This window comes from Leuciscus leuciscus (assembly GCF_965113295.1).
Source record: "Leuciscus leuciscus genome assembly, chromosome: 8".
NCBI classification, from domain to species: Eukaryota; Metazoa; Chordata; class Actinopteri; order Cypriniformes; family Leuciscidae; genus Leuciscus; species Leuciscus leuciscus.
Window position 1 is genome coordinate 23,830,295 of NC_138732.1, and position 24,860 is coordinate 23,855,154.

Here is a 24,860-nt window from a genome sequence, read left to right on the forward strand (position 1 = left end):
CAAATTTCACGAAATTTGGACTAACGGTTTCGAAGATAATTGCACGTTTTTTAAGTGCTAAATGACAATGATACACAAACTATAAGGAGAAACCTGGCATATTTGGTATTGTTGGACCCGGGAAGGATTCAGGATTTCAAAGGACTAACGGTTGGGTGCGTTTATAGCCATTTTCATGACTTTTTTCCATGTTGTAGCGCCACCAATTGGCCAATCGTCGCGATTTTTTTCAAGTAACCTCAGATTGAGCTCATGAACACGTTTCCCGAGTTTAGCGAAAATATCTCTTTCCGTTCACAAGTTATAATGGTTTTAGTAAAAGTGGCCCTGGTGCCATCAAACATTTTGGTTTCCCTTAGCGCCCGTGAATTTAAATTAAGAACTTTTTTGATGATTATTGATAGTCACTGTCCAGAGAATATTTCTGCATTGGTTTGGTTCCGATCAGGCGAAAAATCTAGGAGAAGTCCGCAAAAGTAGGTTTTTGGAAAAAACTCAATTTACTCAAAATTGGAGCCTGAAGGGCGAGCAAATCCGACGCATGCATCTTGTCCGCCTCGAGCCAAGGATTCCAGCGATATAAGACACTTGAGCCTACGCCTCACGGTTGATGAGTTATGAGCCGTTTCGTACTTAGCGCCCCCGTCAGGCCGAACGGGGCGGGCCTTGGTGGCGCTATAACTTGGTGGCGTAACTGATCGGGGTAGGTGGTGTGAGTAGGCTACTATCAGCCCCCAAAGTTTCAAGTCTCTACGACTTACGGTTTGGTCTGCCCGATCAGTTTTATGTCTGAATGTTGCATCATGGGAAAATTAACAATAACAATAGGGTTTCAGCACTTCGTGCTTGAACCCCTAATGATGATTTATTGAACAGCAGTTCACACAGGAAAACTCAGAACAGGCAGGTGATCGCTTGATGATGAAAGTCAGACCAGGAACACAGACAGCAGGAGAACGGTGACGCAGGGACTGAGACGGGCGATCCAGGGGTGAGTGAAGCAGAGAAGATAATCCAGAGGTGAGAACGGGAGTGAAGCAGCCAGTGAGACGGGAAACAGGCACGAACACAGGAAGCTTCAACAACGATCTGACAAACACAAGACGAAAGACAGGGCATAGTATAGATTGGCTGGATGGTTTGCAGCTGCTGCTGATGATGATAATCAGCGGTCACGCCCACACGAAACAATCAGTGCAAACGAGACACACACATAAACACAAACACACAAGACGAGAATGAGACAGCGGATCTACCAACCGTGACACATAGAGGAAAGACAAAGAAAAAAAAAAGAGACAATATATATATATATATATATATATATATATATATATATATATATATATATATATATATATATATTCAAAATGACACTTGTGTAATGGAACAATCGCTGGATGATTTTTGCGTTTCTGAAATGTCAAAAGTCAGTGAAATAAAGCAAGGAATGGTACTGCTTTTGCTAAAGTTGTGTCCTGTTTTGTGTCCATGCTTTGGTAAATCCTAATTATGACAGTTGAAATTATGACATAAAAAGTCAAATGACATGCTAAGGCAAAATTATGGCATAAAAAGTCAAAATTATGACCAATTATGGCATAATGTCAAAAATATGAAGTCATAGTTATGACATAAATATTCAAAATGATGGCATAATTATGATCAATTTTTCCCCATTGAAAATAATTCACTTTTTTAGATTTGTTAAAATAGAGACAAGGCCAAACATTTTTGAAGGCAGATTAGTGTCATCTGGTTGGAGTAAAAAAAAGAGGAAAAACTTATATAATGCAATGGTGCACACTAGATTAATATAATATATCTCTATAAAAAGAGGTTTGTCTATAGTTGTTTTTTGACATAAAAACTAACTTTTATTAGGTTGTGGATTTGGATATGGAAATTCTACTTCTTAATTCTTGACTACTTTTTGTCAAGGTTTAGATATTTGTTGTTTGAAATGTTGATTTGGAGTGTTAGTTTTTCCACAAATTTTACTACAGTCAAACCTGAACACAGATAAAGACATTTTGTTAAATAAAAAATAAAAAATTCAATAAAATTTTAACAAATTGAAAAGGAATTCTTTATCAGAGCTTAATCAATCTGATGTCAACCGCTTACTTGAGTCTTCTGGCTCTATTTTTCTATATTGTTACAGCCAAACCAGTTAATTTATGTGTGTATAACAGTGTGTTGTGTGTGTGTTTAAGTGAGTATGTTTTGTACTCTTGATGTTTTAGAGTGTAACCCATTCTTTGTTGTCCGTTGTTTTTCTGCATTGTGGCTGAATTATTGATTTTATTTCACACATGTGCAAAACCTTACTTTGTGTTTCAGTCACACCCGTTCATGTATGTTTGGGGGTGGGTCGAGTGTGTCTATTTTGCACTCTTGATATTTTACAGTGTCACCCTGTTAAAAGAAGGTTGCAGCAGGGATGAAACAGGATCTAAGTGCAGCAGCTTTATTCAAAGACAAACTCAAAACAGGATCTTAGATCTCACTCAGGTACAGGCACAGGAACAGAAAAACCAACTAAATGCAACATATAACTGACAAAGAACTGAAAGAAACAATAGGCTTAAATAGACAGAAAACAGAGGAACTAATGAGACTAATTAACGAGACAGTTGAACTGAAACTCAAATCAAATCAGAAACCATATAAACAAACAGACAGGGGGCAGAGAAAGACAGAAATTAACTAATTAACAGATTAACCAAACACAGACAAGAACAGAAATCAAAACAAACAGACAGACCACTTCTCTGTGATCTTTTTTCTGCATTGCATTTCCCTATAGCGGTCGTTTCTGACTGCGAACAACACAAATGTGACTTCTTCTTTTTTTCCGACCATTTAGCTTTTTCGAATCAAGCCGATTTTTTGACAGTGACTGCATGACACAGAGTTTTCAACATTTTCTGTTTTGTCTAAAATGACTGAACGACACTAGAGGGTTAAGATTTATATTTCTTATGTGGCTGAAATGGGCTTCCAAGACCCCCAACATACCTCTCGTTTCAGGGCTAGCGCAAAATGCAGCATCGGCATCTCCAGCAGTCACTTCCGGCGGCATCTCCAGCAGCCAGGGCAGGGACTTTTTCAGCCAGCTGCCACTGTTTATAACTCCTGCCGCTGACCAGTTACGTACATAATTCAGCATAATATTTTTACTGTAAAAACTACATTTGAAAAAAGAAATAGCATTATATCTAGGATCTATAGCCTATTTATATGTATGTAGCAGCCTATGCACAATTAATCATTAACAGATTGGATCGTGACAAGGACACAACCTTATTCCTAAATGATTCCGCTGTCTATTAAACCTTTTAATCATGATCACATCCGAATATTTAAACATCCTTTCGCGCGATGCCAAAGAAAACAGCGCTCATGTATATGCAAAAATGATGTGATCATCGCAGCTGGCCCACCTTTACAGGTACTCTGCCCTGCTCCATCTGTGAGCCAGTAGCATCGCTCTCTCCTCTCCTTCTCTCCTCCTTTCAAGTACCGTCCTTCTCCCTGGGCTAGCTCAAGGCTTGGCTACATCTCTCAACAATACAAGAGTTTGGTGGCTACAGCCGGTCATCAGATGGGCACCCCCCTTCCTTGGTGTTTCGTCGATTTAAGCCCATACACCTGTAACACCTCAGGAGGGCTCGACAGCAGATCCAGCGTCCTGGATCTACCCCTGCTGACCACCACCCAACTCGATGCCGTTTTTAGTCCTTCAACAGGTTTGCTCTGCCACCGCACCACCCGCTGTATCCAAATCCAATTTGATGCTGTTTCCGCCTGTTCAGTGACATTGCCTATCAGCCGTTTCCTGGCCATCCCTTCAATCCCCAACAATCCAAGGGTTCTCCAAAGCGACTGTCCAGCAAAACCTCTGCAGCCGACCTCTACTGGTAGATATCAGGCCTTCCATCCTTTTTGCTGGCTCTCGAGGATAAGGCCTTGATATTTTTAGAGCTTGCGCTCATGTGCCTCCTCCATCCTCTCTTCCCAGGGTACTGTTAACTCTATGAGCACCACCTGCTTGGTACCTCTAGACCAGCGGACAATATCTGGTCTGAAGCTAGTGAGTGCTATCTCCTCTGGGAATTTGAGTAATTTGCTGAGGCCAGGACCCCTCTGTTCCCCCGTCCTGCTGCAGTGCTCTCTCCTGTCCTGACGAAATGGATAAATTGGTGCCTGTTGGAAAGTTGTTTACCCTTCTTCCTTGCCTGTTCCACACCATCTGCCAACCGAGACAGGATCTTATCGCGATGCCACCGAATTTCCCGTCTACCAAACTTGACTGGCATGCTGAAAGGACGTGCTCAAGATTGGCTGTCTTTCCACACAGTGTGCAGCTGGGGCTCTATACCATCCTCCAAATATAGAGGTTTGATGGAGTAGGCAAGACATCGTAGACAGAACACATCAAGAACTTTATCCGACTTCCTTCCATGGTCCAGATGTCCTGCCACGTCAGGGCCCTTTCATCGTACGCCCTCCCACCTTGTCCAGCTGCCCTGTTTTTTTCATGGCAACAACCTTGACATGCCGGGTTTCCTCCTCTGCTTTACGGACCTCCCTCTGCACCATGCCGTGACATTCTTTTGGGTCAGCTTTTTTCCAGCTCGTTCTGGTGGAGCAACCCAGTCCCAGCCTGCCCAGAGCTACTGTCCTAACCATGTCAGCATGATGCAGTCGATCCTCAGCCACCGTCAGTGCTCTGCTGGCTGACCATTTATGACCTGTCCTGACCACAATACCTGCTTGGCGTACTCTTTCGTCCTTGCTGTCTCGCAGCATCATGGCCTTGCTGCCTGTGCTATACAAGCCAATGGAGCAGAAGCTTCTTGGGACGCCCAGCCACCTCCTCAAGTAGGTGTTAATCTTCCTCTCCAATCCCTCATAGAGACAGGTATCTCATAAACAAGCAGAGGCCAGAGCAGCCTAGGGAGTATCCTGTGTTGGTAACCCCAGGCCTTATACTTGCCGGGTAGGCCACTCTTCCCTAGGGATGTCATCTAGGTATCTACTTGGATAATTATCTCCCTCACACTCTGCTTATCATTGAGGTCTACCCTGTACCATTTCCTCAAGCTCTTCACCGGTCTCTCTTGGACCACTGGGATGATGGTATATTTGATCCTGAAGCGGAACCGGTCCTGAATGCGCCCCTTCCTCAATACCAGGCTTCTGGACTTTTCTGGTTTAAACTCCATCCTTGCCCAATCGGTGAGCTCAACCAGATCCTCCAAGATCCATCTCCCTTCAGGTACTGATTTTGCTGTGATGGTGAGGTCGTCCATAAATGCTCTTATAGGTACCTGCTGGATGCCACTTGCCAACACTGTGCATCAACGCAACTTCTCTGCTGATTTAACGAGAAGGTTCATCGCTGCCGAAATCAAAATCACTGAGATTGTGCAGCCAGTGACAATGCCCACCTCTAGCCTCTGCCATTCGGTGGTAAAGTTTCCACAGGTGAAGCGCATGTTGAAGTTGTCATAGTAACGCTGCAAGAGCTTCTGGAAACGCTCTGGGACATGGTAGGTCTTCAACGTCAAATCCACCAGCTTGTGGGGTATCGTCCCAAACGCATTTGTTAAATCCAGCCACAGAACTGCCAGGTCCCCACGGTTCTTCTTCGCATCTTCGATAATCTTGGTGATTATGCTGGTGTGCTCAAGACAGCCTGCTACCCCTGGAACTCCCCCCTTTTGGACGGACTTGTCCATGTATCCGTTGTCAATCATAAAGGTGGTCAGTCTCTTCGCCTGAATCACAAGAAAAATCTTGCCTTCGACATTAAGGATTGAGATGGTACGGAATTGCTTAATCCCTATAGAGTTGTCTTCCTTAGGGATGAAGCATCCCTCAGCGACCAGCAAACTATGAGCAAGGAAGTCCTTCTTCCATGCCACTCTCAGTAGCTTCCAAAGTCGCCTCTTGAGCCTTTCGCAATACTTGTACACCTTATATGGAATGCCATTCGGCCCTGGGGCTGATTTTGCTCTGGCCTTCCTGAGAAAGGTGTTCACCTCCTGCCAGCTCGGTTCCTCAGCTCTGAAGGGGGTAGCTGGTTTTGTTGGTTTTATGAGTTTCTCCATCTCCTCCAGGCTGTCCTCCCTTCTGGGGTCACTATGGACCTGACGAAGGTGCTCCTTCACCTCCTCCTTTGTTGCTTTCAACTCCCCTGATCTTACATCACCCAGAAGTTTCAATAGATATTTGAAGGGATTCTTGTTGAAATCTGTCCTCTCCTTCATTTATCGCTTCCTGTCCCTGCGGTGACATTCAGCTCTTTGCAAGATCTTAATACTCTCCCTCAAGTTGTCACGGATTTCCTTGAGTGCTGGTCTCTCATCCACTCTTGCTTCATGAAATGCTTTCCTCAGCCTCCTCAGATCCCCTCTAAGGATTGCTATTTCCTTCACACGGCTGCTTTCCTTTGGCTGGGTGTTTGTTTTGGCCTTCAGCTCTTTCTTTCCGAAGCAATCACAGCTCCAAATAATGGAAGCCATAGCCTTGAGCTTCATACCCACATCTCCTGCCAAGGCTGTTTCCAGCACCTCATCCACATCATGATCAAACCTCTCCCACTCCTTACTTGCCACTGCAGCGGGCCAGTTTACTGATTCATTTCGGGCCACTCCTACAAATATGTCCTGTCCAGGTCGTCTAATGTCCTGTGTACCCTCCATCTCTGTCATGTAAACTATAATCACAAACAGCTTCACAAACAGTGTTTTCAACCTCAATTTATTGCAATTTCTGAGTTGCAAACATCAAATAATAACAAAAGTACTGGGGTAAAAAGTTTATATGTAGCTGGATATGAACACTGATATTGCGGCATCCGCGATCAAAATGAGTAAATGACGCTTCAAATAAAGATTGTCTATTACATTGTTACACCAGTAGGTGGCGTTCAGTGAGTGTTCAAATGTATTTGATATAGGCCTATTATTGAATCATTCAGACTCAATAAGAGATTCGTTAAAAAATTCGTTAAAAAAAAAGAAAGTCTTTATTTATTCATTTCAGACGATTTTTTTACATGGGCTAATGAATTCATTTATCATTTATAACCTTTTAGACATTTATAAATAGACCAATTTATAATAAAAAAAAAATCAAGATTATCCAGATTCATGAATTAAGCTTAAAAGAGTGGCCTGTATAATATATCTGCCAGCACTGTTTCTAATATTAAAATATTCAATCTTAGCAAGGATTATATATATATATATATATATATATATATATATATATATATATATATATATATATAACACAGACAATTATGCCAAAATGCCAGTTATGTTGAGTATCAGTATCAGTGATACTGGCCTTCATTCATTAAAAAAAAAAAAAAAAAATTTTAATCACGATTAATTACACACAAAAAGTGTGATTAATTAGTAGGAAAATGTAATCGATTGACAGCACTAATATATGTGTGTGTGTGTATATATATATATATATATATATATATATAGAGAGAGAGAGAGAGAGAGAGAGAGTTATTACATTAATAATGTAATGCTTATTAGTTAATTTTTGTAGTTTCAATATTATGAGTTGCTACAATAGGCTACAGTAAGCATTAATGTAGATCCCCTATAATGATAATGCGTTAAACACTGAGAATAGCATTTCAAATCTACTATTTAATACACTGCATTTAAAAAAAAAAAAAAAAAAAAAAAATCTGGCTACATAGAATACGTGCTTTATTACTTTAATCTGCACTGAAACATAACTGTGATAATGATTCAGAAGTTGTCATCATCACACGTCACTTGATTGACTGGCAGCTGAAGATGCCTCGATCTGTACCGGCAGGTGCCAGTCCCTGGCTGCTGGAGATGCCATCAGAAGTGCCGCTGAGAGATGCCGCGATTTAGACTTTCTATCATGTCGTGGAGCATATTGATTGCGGATGCCGCATTATCAGTGCTCATTTCCAGACTATACACTTTTACCCCAGTAGGCCTACTTTTGTTATTATTTGATGTTTGCAACTCAGAAATTGCAATACATTGGTTGAAAACACTGTTTGTGAAGTTGTTTCAGATATAGTTTCCATGAGCGCTGTTTTCTTTGGCAGCTCGCGGATATGAAAATATTCGGATGTGATCGTGATTCCAGATGCCGCGGTACCGGCAGGTGCCAACAAAAGTTTTGCGCTTTCTCAACATTTTTAGGGCAGCTTTAAGGGTCAGACCGACCCCCTCCCCACATAAATCGCATTGTGGTTATAGTGTTCTCTCGTGTACACCTGCTAATTGGGACACGACAGAGCTTTAACTGCGCTCTCCAGGCTGGTGTCACCAGCTGCCCTCACATGATCAGCACGAGCATCCTCAGCAGCATCCAGCTTCACACGAAGGCAACACAAGTCAGAGCACATGCGGATATAAACGAGACAGGTCTCTGGATCTCCAACTGCGTCTGACGATGCGATAACTTTTGAAGTGTGGGAGGTATTTTTATTTATTAGCCTATTTATTTCTTGGCGGATTTCTTGGAGGCAGCATTGTGAATGAGGGACGCACGGTTAAGAAGTGAATTAATGAACACGACTTATTTCATGTGCACATGAATCAGATTTATGAATGGGCATCTTGACAAGCACAGCGTGCTTCATAAGTTCTCACGACCGAAGAGACGCTGGATTACAAATGTCCCTCCGCTTGTCAATGGGGATTGTCTAAAAACGAATCTGAATCACCGCATGTTTATTTGACACGGTACTATTTTTCTTTGATTCACGAATTTATAACTGCTTTCCATTTGATCAACTCGAAATCCTTTTATGGCAGCTGTAAGAGCGCACAACTGAACTGGAGCACTATACCCGCAGCAGCTCGGTGTCTGGATGCGCCCGTTGCGCGGAAGGTACCCGTGGCACGGAGGACTGGACCCCTCACCGCTGCCCGGTAATGATGAATTGAGGATGGTGGAGGGAACGGACGCCCCTTTGAGAAACATTTCTACAGGAAATCGGGACAGCAAGTACCTCTCTTTCCCCTGGGTGGTGACTTTACTCTCCAGTGTTCTGATCACTACGATTATAGTAGATGTTCTGGGCAACCTGTTGGTCATTGTATCAGTCTTCAGAAACAGAAAGCTCAGGAAGGCAGGTAAATGTCTTCATCTCTATAATTCATCATGCTGACAGTTTATTTTTTTGTGTTTTATTAATAAGCTTCTGAAGTAACATTAGATCGACTGATATCTCTGATTGATCAAGAACAGAACAGAATTTTAAAAATGGTTTTATTTCTGATAGAGTTGCAAATAAATAATCATTAGTCTACAAACAACAACAACAACAACAACAACATTATGAATATTTATTATTATCACCTATGCTGGTCTTTTAACCTGACCAACTAATAAAAGTGCCTAAAATCCCTCTAAAACAATACAACAGAGCAGTCTGACCAGTAAGACTAGCAAACCAAATGGCTGTTTTTTCACCCTGCAGTTATTATTTTTCATCTTTTTAATTTTCTTCTTCTTCCTAATAATAATAATGTTTTCTAGCTAAGTCAATTATTATTAATTAATCTTTTTCAACTCCTTCTTAATACTACTACTACAAATATTACTACTACTACCAACATCAACAACAATAATAGGTTAATGATAATAATAATGCAATGCTAATAATATTTATGCACAATTGTTTTGCGAGCTAAATTGTCACAACTTTTCATCATTGTTTTGGCTGTTTAACTGTCAAACTTTATTGAGAATGAACGGCTGAAAAACAATTAATTATGCAAACAACAATTTGCACAACAAACTGTGATCACCATCATTTCCCATTGTGTCAAATGGTGATATTTATTCACTGACCTAATATTAAAGTACCAATAACTGACTATCAGTTATCTCTTCTAATTTTTTTTTGTTTTTAAAGATTCAGACACAGAGTAATCGACTCTTCAGTGATTTCCAGACCATTATGATCACATGAGGCGTCAAACTGAAAAGACAAAAGCATGGTGTTATCAGCTGCTCTATGGATGCCTCCTTCTGCTTTGCTAACACTCTCAGTTTTAGTCTGTGGAGTGAGTTGCAACAATCTCAATCTACCTCCGGCCACTGGTCTTATCTCATGAACACAGCACAGCCTGACCTTTTCCTTAGGAGATTTAAACCTAAAGTTTTTCTAATGTGTCATTTTGTCTGATCAACTAATGATTGACCTTTAAAAGATACAACCAATGAGAAACTTTGGATGATCTTTTCTAATGATCTCTCTCTCATTTTTATTTTTTTTTATTTTTTTTTATGGGAAATAAAGTATCAAACAGAACTTGAAACAGAGAAACCTGCTAACCAGACACATATAGATCTTATAATTCTCTGGCTAATGGAACACGTGCAGTCTTTTAGATAACTAAATAGTTCCACACAGAAATATCATTTTATGTGATGTTTATTTCTGTTGATTAGACTCCCTGAAGCAATAATACTAAACAAACTGTGGTTTGTATTGTCAGTGTGTCCTCTATATGAAGCCATTAACACCATTTTAATGCAGGAGTTGGCAGTGAGAGGGGTTCATGAACTGCTGACACACCCCCAGTAATTAGAGCTCTAGTGTTTTGCTGCAATGTGATGTGTGTGTTTGTTTAGAGATACCATCACATTATTTGCACCTCATATAATCTATTGGTGAATCCCTCTCTCTCTCTCTCTCTCTCTCTCTCTCTCTCTCTCTCTTTTCTTTCGTAGCCTTGACATAGGTACACTGCAAAACAACATTTTCTTGTATCAGTATTTTCACCATACTTTCAGTGAAAAAACATCCTTAAAACAAGATACATTTACTTGAGAAGCAGAACTGTGTATGAGAAGAGAACACAGTTTATTTTTCTTTCTTGCACTACTGGGAAAAAAAAAAATTTCTTGTAAGAAAAACTTCTCAATATGTTGAGAATGTGAAAATGTGAAAGTGTAAAACAATATTTGTGGTATAGAAAATGTTGCAGTGTATAGCAATGAGCAGACAATACTCTCTATAAGGCACTATACTGTAGCTCTACGTAGGTCTTTAAATGTGTTTTCATTTTAAACACTTAGGTGAAACTGTACTTTTCTCGCCCACTTGATGCTCAGTGAGGGCAGATCCATTATAGATAGTGGATCTGGATCAAAGCTAATATGTGATAAATGTGTTGATTTATTCCATCACAGGTCCTGACATTTCAGACTGAGTCATGCACAAGTGACAAAATTCAATTTGTGTCCCATTTCCATTTTCATCAATAGCCGAAAATGAATTTATAGCTCACAAATTCAAAATATTCTTGACCTCAATTCTTGTGACATTGAAGTCGTCATCTTTATTTAAATAGCAGACAGGGGTGCGTTTCCCAAAAGTGTTGTTAGCCAACTATGGTCTCAAGTTCTGTCATCACCAGCATAGTTGAACGATTTGGTGTTTCCCGAAACCATAGTTCCAACGAACATTCGCGAACAGCGTCGCAAACTTACGTGGTTGGTACTACAGCTCTCGTAGCTCTCTTCAATTAATACATTTTAGCGTGTCAACAATCAGCGCTGTTTTTGAAGAGTGCGCATGTGCATAAATGCATAAGGGAATCCCGGAGTATGAAGTATGAGGGAAAAACGACAGGGAACAAAAACAATGAAGTAGCCCTCAGTTCACTACAGCAGCATGTCAGAGAAGTTATGTTGTGGAGACAGCTGCTGACTGAATGAACTATATACATAATGGAAGTATACACCCAATACTGCATGATAACATCATTTAAAAATTAACCGCCTTCTATTGTGTATGTAAATTAAATACCAAGTTATGTCATGAAACACTAGATGGCGCAGGCTGATAGATCCAGCTGATAGATCCGCGAGCTGCTATGGCTAATTTCATATGCTATTTGTGCAGCAGTAGCATGTCTTACATGCTCAGTACTTGTTCAGCAGCAGTAGCAGCAGCATAACAGATCTATTCCACCAAGACCAAATACATTAACAATGTCATAACCATTACCATGCTAAACTCTTACTAGAGTTGTCATGATAGAACTATAATATTGTTACATAAATTGGTTGGCAATTTTCGGAGCAGCCAGCAATAGCAAGTTAGCTTTGAAAGCATGAGATCCCACCCTCCCTTCAGAGTGTCTCCAAAGCCACGCCTCCTTCAAAACACATGATCGAACACAGCAGAGTCTGCAAAGCGTCACGGGATGAGAAACTGCGTTAAACTACCTCATGTCTCAAAGCACATAACAATACAATAATACTGAACATAAACAGCTTAAAGAGCACTGACCTGTACCACCTGACTGCTGCAGATTTATTTAGGCGATGATAGTGTTGCCATTGAGAGGCATACATTTAAGTAACAAACCGCTTTGAGTATAACGTCACCGGTATCCATTTCTTCCAAATTACAGTAGTTATGCAGCATAAGCTCGTTGTGTTGGTTCAGGAGGAACTGTAAAAGGCGGTTGCTGTTTCGGTTGCGGTGTTCGGTGACTGAACTGTCTAACTCACAGCATGAAACGCGCTGATGACGTGTGATGTCTGCACGAGCAGGTGCACGGAGGTATAGAAACATTTTATGGTCCTACACCTTCCACAGACGTTATACATATAAAAACTTGTGGACCACTTAACTTAGTGATTGCTATCAGAATGTGAGGAGACTTTCAACCAGCATGACAAAAACAGTTTCTGGAACGAATATGTCTACCCTGCCTTTAATTGCAATCTAGAATCGATTAATTAGCAGAAGTTATTACTCCACCACCTGAAAATGATGGCATTGACGACAGTCCTATATTGTTGAACTAACGTGGTTCAAATGACAAATGACATGTTCAAATGGTGGATAAACAGTGATTTACGTCGCTGTACGGGAAACACACCCCAGATTGTTTCACAGCAGCTTCACAGTGACAAACAGGGTAATAACAGAATCAATGATGCAAATTTTAATATAAGACAAATGCAAATACTGCTGTAAAGAAGCACTAAAAAGACAGTAGTGTCATTATTCAGCTCAATTCAGTTCAGTGTTGATTCAGTTCAGTTCAATAAAGTACAGTTCAATAAAGTAAAGTTCATAAATTTTAAAACAAGTTCAATTCAGCTACTGTAGACAAGACAACAGTATTGTTATTCAGCTCAAGTCAGTTCAGTGTTGATTCAGTTCAGTTTAATAACAGGGTCAATGTTGCAAAATTCATCAATTATGAAAAATGTTCAATCTGAGCTGTAAAGAATCTCTACAGAAGACAATAGTGTCATCATCCAGCTCAATTCAGTTCAAGTTTTTTTTTCCTCATTCGACAGTGTCAGTACAGTAAAATTGTTAATATTACTTAATATGAAGTGTCTTTTAAACCCTAACTAAGCAAGCAAAAGGCAACTGTGGCAAGGAACCCAAACTCCATCAAGTAACAGAAATGGAGAAAAAGCCAACATGGACCACAGAAAGTACCTTCACAACAGCAAAGTTCATATGAAGAACAATCCAGTCCATCAAAAATCACACACACATCCATCGGTAAAAAGTTTACTACTTTGATCACCTAACTGAACTCGCAGAACAACAACGCTGCAAGCTTGTTTCAGAATGACCAACGTATTCTCATCCTAGGGCGTCATATACTGACGCTTTTGACATTTCGTCTACATCCAACGCACATGGCACCGTTTAGCGTCAATATGAGACGCACAGAGCTTTGATCGGTTATGGGTAGGTTTAGGTCTGGGGTAGGGTTAGGGTTAGACCGCTAGGAGGCGCCTTCTGGCCCATATCTATCTGCGTCTCATATTGACGCTAAAGGGTGCCATGTGCGTTGAATGTAGACGAAATGTCAAAAGCGTCAGTATATGACGACTTGGGATGAGATCTGTTGAGCAAGACAAGCTGATCTGTGAAGTAATTGTGTTTGTGCTACCTGTGCAACACAGAAAAACTTGAACAAACCCACTAAACCAGAATTATAGTACTTCATCGTGTCTTCATATCATTTGACACCTTTGTAACTACATACACTTTTCCTCATCACTGAATCTGAATATCTGATCAATCATGCAAACCTGTCCCCAATTTCTGCACTGTGATGAGTGAGGAGAAGCACCATTAACATGTTCAGAAAACTGAGCTGAGCTCTACCTCAATACGAAACACTGTTGTGGCAAATAAAGTAACAACTACTGCTCTCATTAGTTGCTGATTCACTCTCAGAAAAAAAGGTACAAAAGCTGTCACTGTGGCGGTACCTTTTCAAAAGGTACACTTTTGTACCTAAAGAGTACATATTAGTCCCTCAAAGGTACATATATGTGCCTTTGAGGTACATATACAGTATGTACCTTTGAGGGACTAATATGTACTCTTTAGGTACAAAAGTGTACCTTTTGAAAAGGTACCGCCACAGTGACAGCTTTTGTACCTTTTTTTCTGAGAGTGTTGATTGAGTTGACAAGCAGAAGACATGGCACTCTGGTTTGAGCAATTTGGAAAACACCTGAAAGTAAACTAAAATATCAAAAATGTTACATAGGCATAGGAGGGTTAAAATCATTTGCAATACTGCGTTGTTCACGTATGAGCCCTGCCGACACGTGGGAGATTAGCGCAGATGTGAGGTGTGCTTGGTAATTCAAAGAATTCAATTCATTGCCTCCAGTCACAGACGTGGATGCAGAAGTCAATGCAGCACTTGTTTAATGGAGCATCTAGTACCTGGAGTGTTGAAAGGTGCCTTTTAAATAGATATTGAAATTCAAAATAAAGCAATTTCATTACTGAATAATTTATTATGAAAGTCAGCCACCATAAGTGATGCCACACTAGCACTAAATATAAAAAAAAAACGAATGTGTTCAAAGTGCTCTACAGGCATGGACACGTTTTAATTGTTTAATTAGATTTTATAAGCCTGTTAATGTAGTTACACAGAACTAGCAAATCCTTGCATTAAAGAAGAAAGGCCAATCATTGGTCTCATAATGTGTACCATCATTAGCTACTTGAGCTACAGTGTAATGGAGTATAAAGACATTGCTCAAACATTTCAAGATCCAATTATACCGTGTAGGTCATTGTTTTAAATCCCTGGATTTGTCCACACACAGTTTGATATTGATATTTACTGCACATAAGGTTTGTTTGTGACTCATTTCAAGCACGTCTATTTGTTTTGGGCTTATCACACAAATTGGGTTTTGAAGTTTGTGCAAAGTAAAGGATGATAATCCGCACATGAAAGGTAACATGGCTGTTAATTTCGCACAACAGAGGCCAACAAGAGATTTTACCATCCCAGTGTAAGACTGTTAATGCTAAATGAGATGATTTGTATGATTACAAGCTTTTTTCACGTGTTCAGTCAGGTGTTCTGCGGTGCCTCTATTGAATTACAGGCAGGCCTGAAGGCAAGTATATGAATGCAAATGCTTCTAAGTCATTGCATGTTGAAAATAGTCTAACACCTGGATAAAATAATCTCAATGGCATGAATACGCAATTTGAAATCTGCTATCTTTGTTCACAGATGCTTACTTCTTTTTTTTAGCTTGAGCCAATCATGCCTTGTAGCAAATTATTCTGAATATTTTTGCAATTAAAAAGTCCGAATTTAAGGCTTTTTGGGTCCAGATGGTGAAGTGCGCAAAACTCGCAAACATGCTAACATGGCTTTAAAACAACTATACAAATAAAAAACTGACAATCCTTGCATTTTTAGTGTTTCCACAATGGGCGCTATAGCGAGAAGTAGTGTACATTGTCCTCTTCTACTGTCATGGAAGTGTCACGCAAGATCCTATTGCACAGGATCCAATGAGTGAGACCATTTTGAATGCATATTTATTCAGATTAGAAAGAATATAAATCACTTTATGGTGTATTTATTCTTAATCATGAGATTGATGCTTTTAAATTCCACATCACATCACATTACACCCACAGCTCAACAAAGGACAAGTGTTTTGGAGAATGGATGGATGAACACATTAGTAAACCTAAAAATGGTCAAATTAAACATTTAACTTTTTTGAACGCTAGACTATAGCTTAACAAAGTCAAGTCAAGTCAAGTCAAGTATATTTGTATAGCGCTTTTCACAATACAGATTGTATCAAAGCAGCTTCACAGTATTAAATTAAAATAATACAACAAGGTTTGTTTCTAGTGGAATTTATTGATTGATAAAATTAAATTAAATATCCCCAAAATATCCCCAACTGAGCAAGCCAAAGGCAACAGTGGCAAGGAACCGAAAAACTCCATCAAGTGACCTAATGGTGTCCTAAAACTCCATCAGGTGACCTAATGAAGAAAAAAAAAACCTTGGGAGAACCCAGGCTCAGTCGGGGGCCAGTTCTCCTCTGGCGTTTATGAACTAGAGGCCGGATTGTAGTTTGAACTGTACGATTAAAAATATTATATGAATGCCTGGCTGAAGAGATGCGACTTTAATCTAGTTTTAAACTGGGAGAGCGAGTCTGAGCAACGAACAGTATCAGGAAGACTATTCCAGAGTTTTGGAGCTAAATGTGAAAATGCTCTCCCTCCTTTGGTGGTTCTGGATATCCTAGGTATGACCAAAAGCCTTGAATTTAGTGATCTTAAAGAGCGCGATGGATTATAGGGCGATAGAAGATCCGTTAACAAAGCACTAACCGGTTAAGAAAAGCAATTTTTTAATAGCTAAAACAAAATATCATAATTACACACTATGTTTTTGCAGGAATTGGGGATTAGGTGGAAATGAGAATATAGGATTCTGAGTGGGATATGATATTGCCAACACTCTCTCTTGGCTAATCATAATGTATTGGCGAATTGTTGGCTAATTAGCATGAATTCTCTCATTCGTTTGTTTTCACATGATCTGCTAACACCCCACTGAAATCGCAAGTTTCTGTGCAAATCACATTGTGCGAATTCATTCGAAATTGCCACCAGTTGCGTTTTCTCATGAGATCAGGTTGAACCTTGCATAACCGTGAAGCAACTGTTTATAGCTAGCTATCTGTTTTTTGAAGGCCCATTTGCAACGTGTTGTCTAGACATTTCCTTCTATGCTTGAGTTTGTTTCTTGGCCTATTTGTGATATTCTAGAAGAGAATGAAAAGAAAACTCAGCACAAAATATCTATACACCCTGTTTTCAGTGATCTTTTTCTCTTGTCCTTACAGGCAATGCATTTGTGGTGAGTTTGGCAATAGCAGACCTGGTAGTAGCCATCTACCCCTACCCACTCGTCCTAACGGCCATCTTCCACGACCGCTGGATCGCTGGCGATATTCACTGCCAAATCAGTGGCTTCCTCATGGGGCTCAGCGTGATCGGCTCTATTTTCAACATCACAGGTATCGCCATCAACCGCTACTGCTATATCTGCCACAGCCTTAAGTACGACAAGCTCTTCTCCAACAAGAATACAGTATGCTACGTGGTGCTGGTCTGGGCGCTGACTGTCCTGGCAATCGTCCCCAATTGGTTTGTGGAGTCTCTGCAGTACGACCCACGCGTCTACTCGTGCACCTTCGCCCAATCAGTGAGCTCGCTTTACACCATTACGGTGGTGGTGGTACACTTCATTCTGCCCATCGGCATCGTCACATACTGCTACCTGCGCATCTGGATCCTCGTCATACAGGTCCGCAGACGGGTCAAGCCTGACAGTCGGCCCAAGATCAAGCCTCATGACTTCCGGAACTTTCTCACCATGTTTGTGGTGTTTGTGCTGTTCGCTGTCTGCTGGGCTCCGTTGAACCTTATAGGCCTGGCGGTCGCGATCCACCCTAGACTGGGTCAGGATATACCAGAATGGCTCTTCACGGCCAGCTACTTCATGGCATACTTCAACAGCTGCCTAAATGGTGTTATATATGGTGTGCTAAACCACAACTTTCGAAAAGAGTATAAAAGGATTGTTCTTGCTATTTTCAAGTTTAATTGTTGAGTTATGCACAATGAGACAAGCACTGTGTCATTCTTAAAATTCGTAAGTTATTTAAAAGTTTTTCAAAAGTCAATGATGCATCTTTTGTCATATTGTTTGAATTTTGTTACACCAAATATGGACATTTTGAGTCGCTGTATGTACATGCTTAAATTTGCACAGTTTGAACTTGAGTTTCTTGTTTACATTATCATCTACACAATAATTTCTTATTTAAATATTTCATTGCCATCTAAATGTAAAAGATGATGCCACAAAACTAAGCAAAACCTCTGATAATGTTCATTTGAAAAACTTTTTAAATTTAAATATTGCTTGATTTGATTTAAAATCGATTAAGTAGATAATTCAAATGCCTAAAAATGTAATGTTTAAATATAATACATTTAAAAAAAAATCTGAAATGCTATTTCTTTTAAACATTTTATGTGATTTTTAATTTATTAATTTCAGCATTATTGTCCTGATCATGGTGTCTCATTTACACGTTAAATATTTAATTACATTGTAGAAAGATCTAACAAAACAATTAGTGAATATTTGAAGTGCTAATTGAGCATGTCGAACGAGTTATTAGGAGGCATGTTGAGAGGATTTTCAGGTTATATTCAAGTTTATAATAAAACTTAAATGTACATATCATTTAATCTCAATTTAATTAACTTAATTATATCAATTTTATTAGGGTGACAGAAGTCCCATATTTGGAGAGACTTGGTAATTATTTTTTTTTTATAAGAAAATATATCTATGTTATGAATGAATTAAAGTTTATTAAAGAGGCTGTAGGATATCAGAGATTTTGATAGATAACATTTGAGATCATATTGTTGCTGAAGGAATAGGGTTATGCTAAATTAAATTACTTTATTATATGATACCTCAATTACAAAAAAGGAATGTTTAATGTATTCTAAATTATTTTACACAAATATCTTTATACAAATTAACAGATAAAAATGATATAATATTATTACAAAATCATATTATTGCCTGTTTCTGGCTAAAACGAAGAAAATGGATTACAAGTGGGAAGTTATAGCAGTTTATCAGTTCACAATAGATTCATGAACTTGAACGTTGCAAAAAATGCAAAAGGAATATTACGTTTTCCTGAGTGTTGCAATGAAAATCACTTCCATGCGTCCTACAAATATTTGTGTTTTTGCGTGTTAAGGTGGTTGTTGGAAATCATAAGGTGGAATGCTGTGTTATTTGAAATCCCCAGTCTGCACATTTTTCTGATCAAATATTTATTAAACAATCATGTTTTTATATGTAGACATTCCTATGAATGCCATTGGAATCTGAGCTCTGCATTCATTCTCAGTACAACGTTTAATAGTAATACGTCCTGATAAAATCTGATCACTGTGCCTAAGAAAATATGTTCACTGCACTGTGGGCAAAGGAAGCGGTGTTTGACTTAGAAGTAAATAAACCTTTTCATGTGGTTGATTTCATATGAACACCAGAAGAACATGCTTGGCAAAACATATCTCTCAACAACCTCAAGAGTTTTACAAACAATAAATACAAGTCAATGCAATGAACACTTTCCCAGGGCAGTTTTCTTCAAAGTGTGTGCTGCCAGTCATCATTAATCATTCAAAGCAGGTTCGGCAGAAGTAAAGTATAGATCACTGACAGGGAGCTTTGTGGGTCAGCGAGGACAAATAGCATGTAGATGGTAGATTTATGCCTCAGGGTTTCAGAATAAAATAGGGAAATGTCACACAGATGCTGAAGCTCACAGAAAGCTCAAATCACAGTTATGTATTCTACAACACTGCTTAGGTTTTGCTCAAAATGAGTAAATGGTGCCAATCAGTAGCCAGATATTTCCAAATATTCATCATCGACTACGGCAATACTGATTATCAGTGCACTCATCCGGGTAACTGAAACTTGTGCTAGTCTGTCCAACTTTATATTAAGTGTCTTTAACATAAATTAATTAATTATTTGGTGTAGCCATATGTATTAGTGTTGCTTATTAAACTCGTTTGAAGCTGGTTGCAACTTTCTCATGAGTCAAGACACGCTTCCCATTTTTTTTTGGTAAAAACTAATAAAATTCATCTCTCTTGGCAGAAGCTAGCCAAATTACCTAGATGCCAGTGTGGATCAGTTGTATCATGGTCCTCAAATAACATTAAGAAAAACTACATAAGACAAATGAAAACACGACCCAGGCTATATTAAATAGAGGTTCACTTGCTGCAAGTGTAAACATGGTTTGTGCCAAACACAGTATGTTTTTGTGTGGTGAATTACTGGCTGCCGGGAGCATGAAACCTTGAAACTGCACAATAAACAAATGCTGTGTTGGGTTTCCACTTGATGTTTGTGGTGGCAAACACAATTATATCACTGAATAAGAGACACACATTTCCAATAGTCTTTGATGAGATTTATTTTCTTGCAAGAAAAGGCCAGCAGTCGTACAGTCACACAGAGTGGCTGTAGAGTGTGACAGTGAGGGGAGGGCATCCTTTCTCTTTTATAGTTTTGACTTTGGTATTTTCAACCATACGTGGAACATTCTTAGACTTGTTCATCATATTTTATCCTTGAGTGGAGGCCCTCCTGTCACGTACCAACACTCTTTACCAGTCCAATACAATTCCATGTTAGAATAAGGTTTGTCATATGATGGTCACACACATCTTAAAGATACAATTTCTTCCACATGTTCAATGTAAAAGCTCTTGAAGCTAAATCAGTTGATAATGTGACACCTCAAATAATACTCACTATTGCATGGAAGAATTTAAAAGTATGAACCCCCCTTTTTACTTTTAAACTCAGTGGAATGCCTTTTCCCATTGGCCTCCAAAGTTACTACCTATTGTAATCGACAGCATGCCACAGACAATACCCACAGAGCTTGACTCGTATTGAACAGGAAACATTTCTGTAATGATTCTTGACACAAGTCACATATTACTTGACCTTCCTCACATCCTACATCCTACAGACTGCTAGACACTGGGAGTTCTTTGTGTGTTGTCGAGCAGCTGAAGAAAAGTACAAACATTTGAGGCCCAGAACTACATAATAGAACATGGTCAACACTCGTCTTAATCCACACTGTATTTTTTCCTCATAAATAATGACAGCCTGGTACCATAGCAATTTCCTTTCGATCTGTCAAAGTACAAAACACTATTATTGCAATTTCTGACACAGTATTGCGGATGACAGCCTTTATCATCCCAACCAATCAAAGGCTTTGCCATGATGCAACTTTAATGAAAGAGTTGTGGATTAGAAATCAACATTCTCAGCTCGTTCGATTGCGCAAAAGAAGAAAAGTAATGGAATTAAAATGAATGAAGAAACAAAGCTATAATTCACACAAATCCTACATGTATGGTAATCATAGCCATGCTGATATTCAGTGATGAAATCTGCCTTTCATTACTCAGTGCAAAGACATATTTCCTCACAAAAAGCCTCATTGCCATACTGGTATACCGTACGTCACAGACAGGCACCAATGAGAATGGAGGAATGACTACATTTGTTGAATTCATCTGAGCTTTCAACAAATGCAATCCCCTTCCTGTCTTTATAAACCAGCAACCAAGCATTACCTTTATAAATGCCCCTCCTGAAGTGTTGCTCTTTCTAAATGTCTAAAACTAGTGCGACTAAAGCCACATTTGACAGCCAGAAACAACTACCAACAGTTACTCTGTAAAAAGATGGCTTGAGATATTCAACATAATTTCCCTTGGAGCATGCATACTCTCGGTTGGAAACCACTGTCCTACAACAAAAGAAGAGGCAGTACACTTATCAACATCAAGGCAGGCTATCCGTTCTTTAATTCAACCACAGAGCACATACCAGCAAGCAGATTCAACTTAACTTGTGGACCATGAAACTCTCATGTTGATAATCAACATATAAATGAACAAGTAATATGATGTCTGTCCATTTTTTTTAAATATCATTTGTACATAATTTCACCAAGTTTCAAGTTTTAAAATATGTTCATTTTCAACAAGTTGAGCATGGACAAAATACTTACAGTATACTTAAAATAAGGCAAAAATTAAACAACAAATCCAAAACAAATGGATTTCTTTTGCAATTACAACAGCTGTAAATGAGTGCAACTAAGAGTATGATACAGTAAATGATAAAAAAAACAACAATAAAAACTTTGGCACTGCCATTAACATATATACAGCAGATTGATATGAAGCAAACAAACTGGAAAACAATTCAAGTACCTCAGTATTAAGCATTTAACACAACCGTACTGGTGCTAAGTTTTCAAATTAAAGTTACTCAACATACTTGCAGTTAAAACTCTCCTGTTGGTTTGCCTGAACTTTAAGTCATTTGGGTGCTAAACATCATGAGATCTAGAGCTTGTTTTAAAACTATTATATACTCCACAACTTGATTGAGATCAGGTCATATGTAGTTATTGAAAAAATTACATCTGGATTATTCTCTTTGAATAATAATGCTGCAATCAGGAAAAACAGTTGGGGAAAAAAAATCAAATGTTATATCAACAGATTTCTCTTCTAGACTAAACACAGATGGCATCTGTTGAATATATATATATATATTTTAACAAGACTGTTGATAAGGCTGAATGAGTAAACAGTAACCATCAAATAAATCAAAAATGAATGTGACAAAAAAGAAAAAAAAAGACTTACTGAGAATCGGTTTATTTCAACACTGTAAACAACACAGGTAAACAATATAGAGATAACTTTCCACTTTAAATATGGCTATGTTTGACCCAAAAGATTTTAAAACAGTGACTTTAAAACCAATGTAACTTGGGAAACTCGATACGATGAGACTTCAGTGCTGCAAACACTGAAAGACAAAACCACATAAAAAATCCATGAGTCATCTACGGACATTCAGTAAGAGGAATCCCAAGCGGAATTCAGCAGAAATCAAAGGAGTCTGTAGTGAGTAAATGATTCAGTGGGTCTGTACGGCCTCCATTTAATCTGTCACTCTGTCAACATTCACAGGAGCTGAAGGTGCGTGTTGTTGTGTCTGCTGCCGTTCCGTGCCACAATCTCCTGGATGGAGATGTACGTCCCCGCCACAAAGCCCACAAGGCCAATGAGGCTGATGCCGATGTCCTTGACCATCACCCAGAGCTTCATGTCTTCATTATGGAAGGTGATGATCTGAAGCAGGGGAGGAATGATGAGGGCCAGAGCGCTGCTACTCACGGAGCCCACCAGAGAGATGACGAGGTCAAGCTCCGGGATCAATACGGCGAGAACACCTGTGGTGAAACAGCAAAGGGAACATCAGGTTAAACCGCGCCACCACTTCCGAGAGAGAGAGAGAGAGAGAGAGAGAGAGAGAGAGAGAGAGAGAGAGAGAGAGAGAGAGAGAGAGAGAGTAGAGGCTCCGGCGTAGGTCCGACGCAGATGTATAAATCAGCCTTAACACGGGAATGAACCCCATTGGTTCTTGTGCATCAAGCAAACATTCTTGAGCTTCCTTGACCAAATCTGAATGCTTTTTGTACATTTACTGATCAACATGTGAATAGAATCCTAAAAGGAAATCTGTTCATCATACAAAGTGATCATGTCTATGCAGAAGACTTGGATTAAACTGATTCATATGGATTTCTTTTACAATCTCTTTATGAACGATTCAAAGCTTCAGATTTTTGGGTGAATACACTTTCAATGGAGGGACAGAAATCTCATCGTCATTTGTGTTCCAAAGATTAACGAAAGTGTTACGGGTTTGGAATGACATGAAGGTGAGTAATTGGTGACCGGATTTAAATTTTTGGGTGAACTAAACCTTTAATGCCGATGAGTGTGTTTCATGTTTGGGTGAGGACAGTGGCCATGCCGTGTGGTGCTTTGGGAATGAGTTATCTTGATCTGTTGCTAAGGGGATTGAAGTGGGCATGGAAAGGCTCTGTTCTCAACCAAACAAGCCACCTCTGATGTCTGTCCCTCCCCTCCAAATGTTCCTGTGTTTTTCACACTATGCACGGCGGGAATACACCGCAGATTTTAAATCTTCAAATGCTCACATTGCAAATTCCTGTCTGTCACACATGAACACACACATTCAAGCGCACGGCGCACTTCCTGTCACTTATTATTATTTTGTAGGGATGGTCGGCATAAGATTCTTTCAACCAGGGAATCCGGCAAATCAGCATTGGAAGGTTGTTCTTTTCGAAGGACGTGCCTTTGTTTGAGAGATGTTGTGGCCAAATTAAAGTCCAAAGAAGACAAAGAGTCCAAATGGGTTGAGATGTAGGTCACTTTGAAGATTTGAGAAGCGCACACCAAGCAGCTTACAAAGCAGGCACAGGTGACAGATCCCCCTATGGGACCGAGAGGAGAACAAGGCTTTAAAAGCTGCAAAGTAAATTCACATTAAGGAAATGTGTTGGATCAATTGATGGACCTACTAAGCTCGGCGCTTCTAACAAACTATATTGTACAGGCGTTTTCGGCCCGTTACTTAACTGTTCTGGACTATGATGATAGAGACATGAATTTGCAGAAAGATTATTGTATGGGTCAATGACCTGATGCTATTCATTTGTTCACAAACACAAATTTATGCATACACGCATACAATGATATGAATAAACATCTTCTATGATGAGCATGTTTTTAATTTCTTAATTATATTTTGAGGGAATAAAGTCAAACATTTCAGAGTGATTTAACTGATTTCATAAAGACAAAAGCATTCATTATAATAATGAACATTTTGAAAAGAAAACTGACGTAGTTTGGCGTGATTATAATTATTTAAAAAAAGTAATGTGATGCAAAATTTGATCATTTTTATACCAAGGCCAGGTTAGTTCAGGTTGGAAAATGAAAAACATGTAAA

At 39.2% G+C, this 24,860-nt stretch overlaps 2 protein-coding genes across 2 annotated transcripts in view; one reads left to right on the top strand and one right to left on the bottom strand.

Moving 5' to 3' along the window:
• The first annotated feature begins 8,383 nt into the window (after nt 1–8,383).
• mtnr1al (melatonin receptor type 1A like) lies at nt 8,384–22,106 on the top strand. Its single transcript, XM_082177303.1, has 2 exons — nt 8,384–9,158; nt 17,218–22,106. The coding sequence occupies exons 1-2, from the start codon at nt 8,894–8,896 to the stop codon at nt 17,985–17,987; spliced, it is 1,035 nt and encodes a 344-aa protein (XP_082033429.1). The 5' UTR covers nt 8,384–8,893; the 3' UTR covers nt 17,988–22,106.
• Nucleotides 21,789–24,860, bottom strand: part of slc36a1 (solute carrier family 36 member 1) — a 42,364-nt gene continuing 39,292 nt past the window's right edge. Inside the window, exon 12 of the mRNA XM_082177289.1 lies at nt 21,789–23,265. Coding sequence (XP_082033415.1) covers nt 22,997–23,265 — 269 coding nt within the window. The 3' untranslated portion in view covers nt 21,789–22,996. The remainder of the gene's footprint in view (nt 23,266–24,860) is intronic.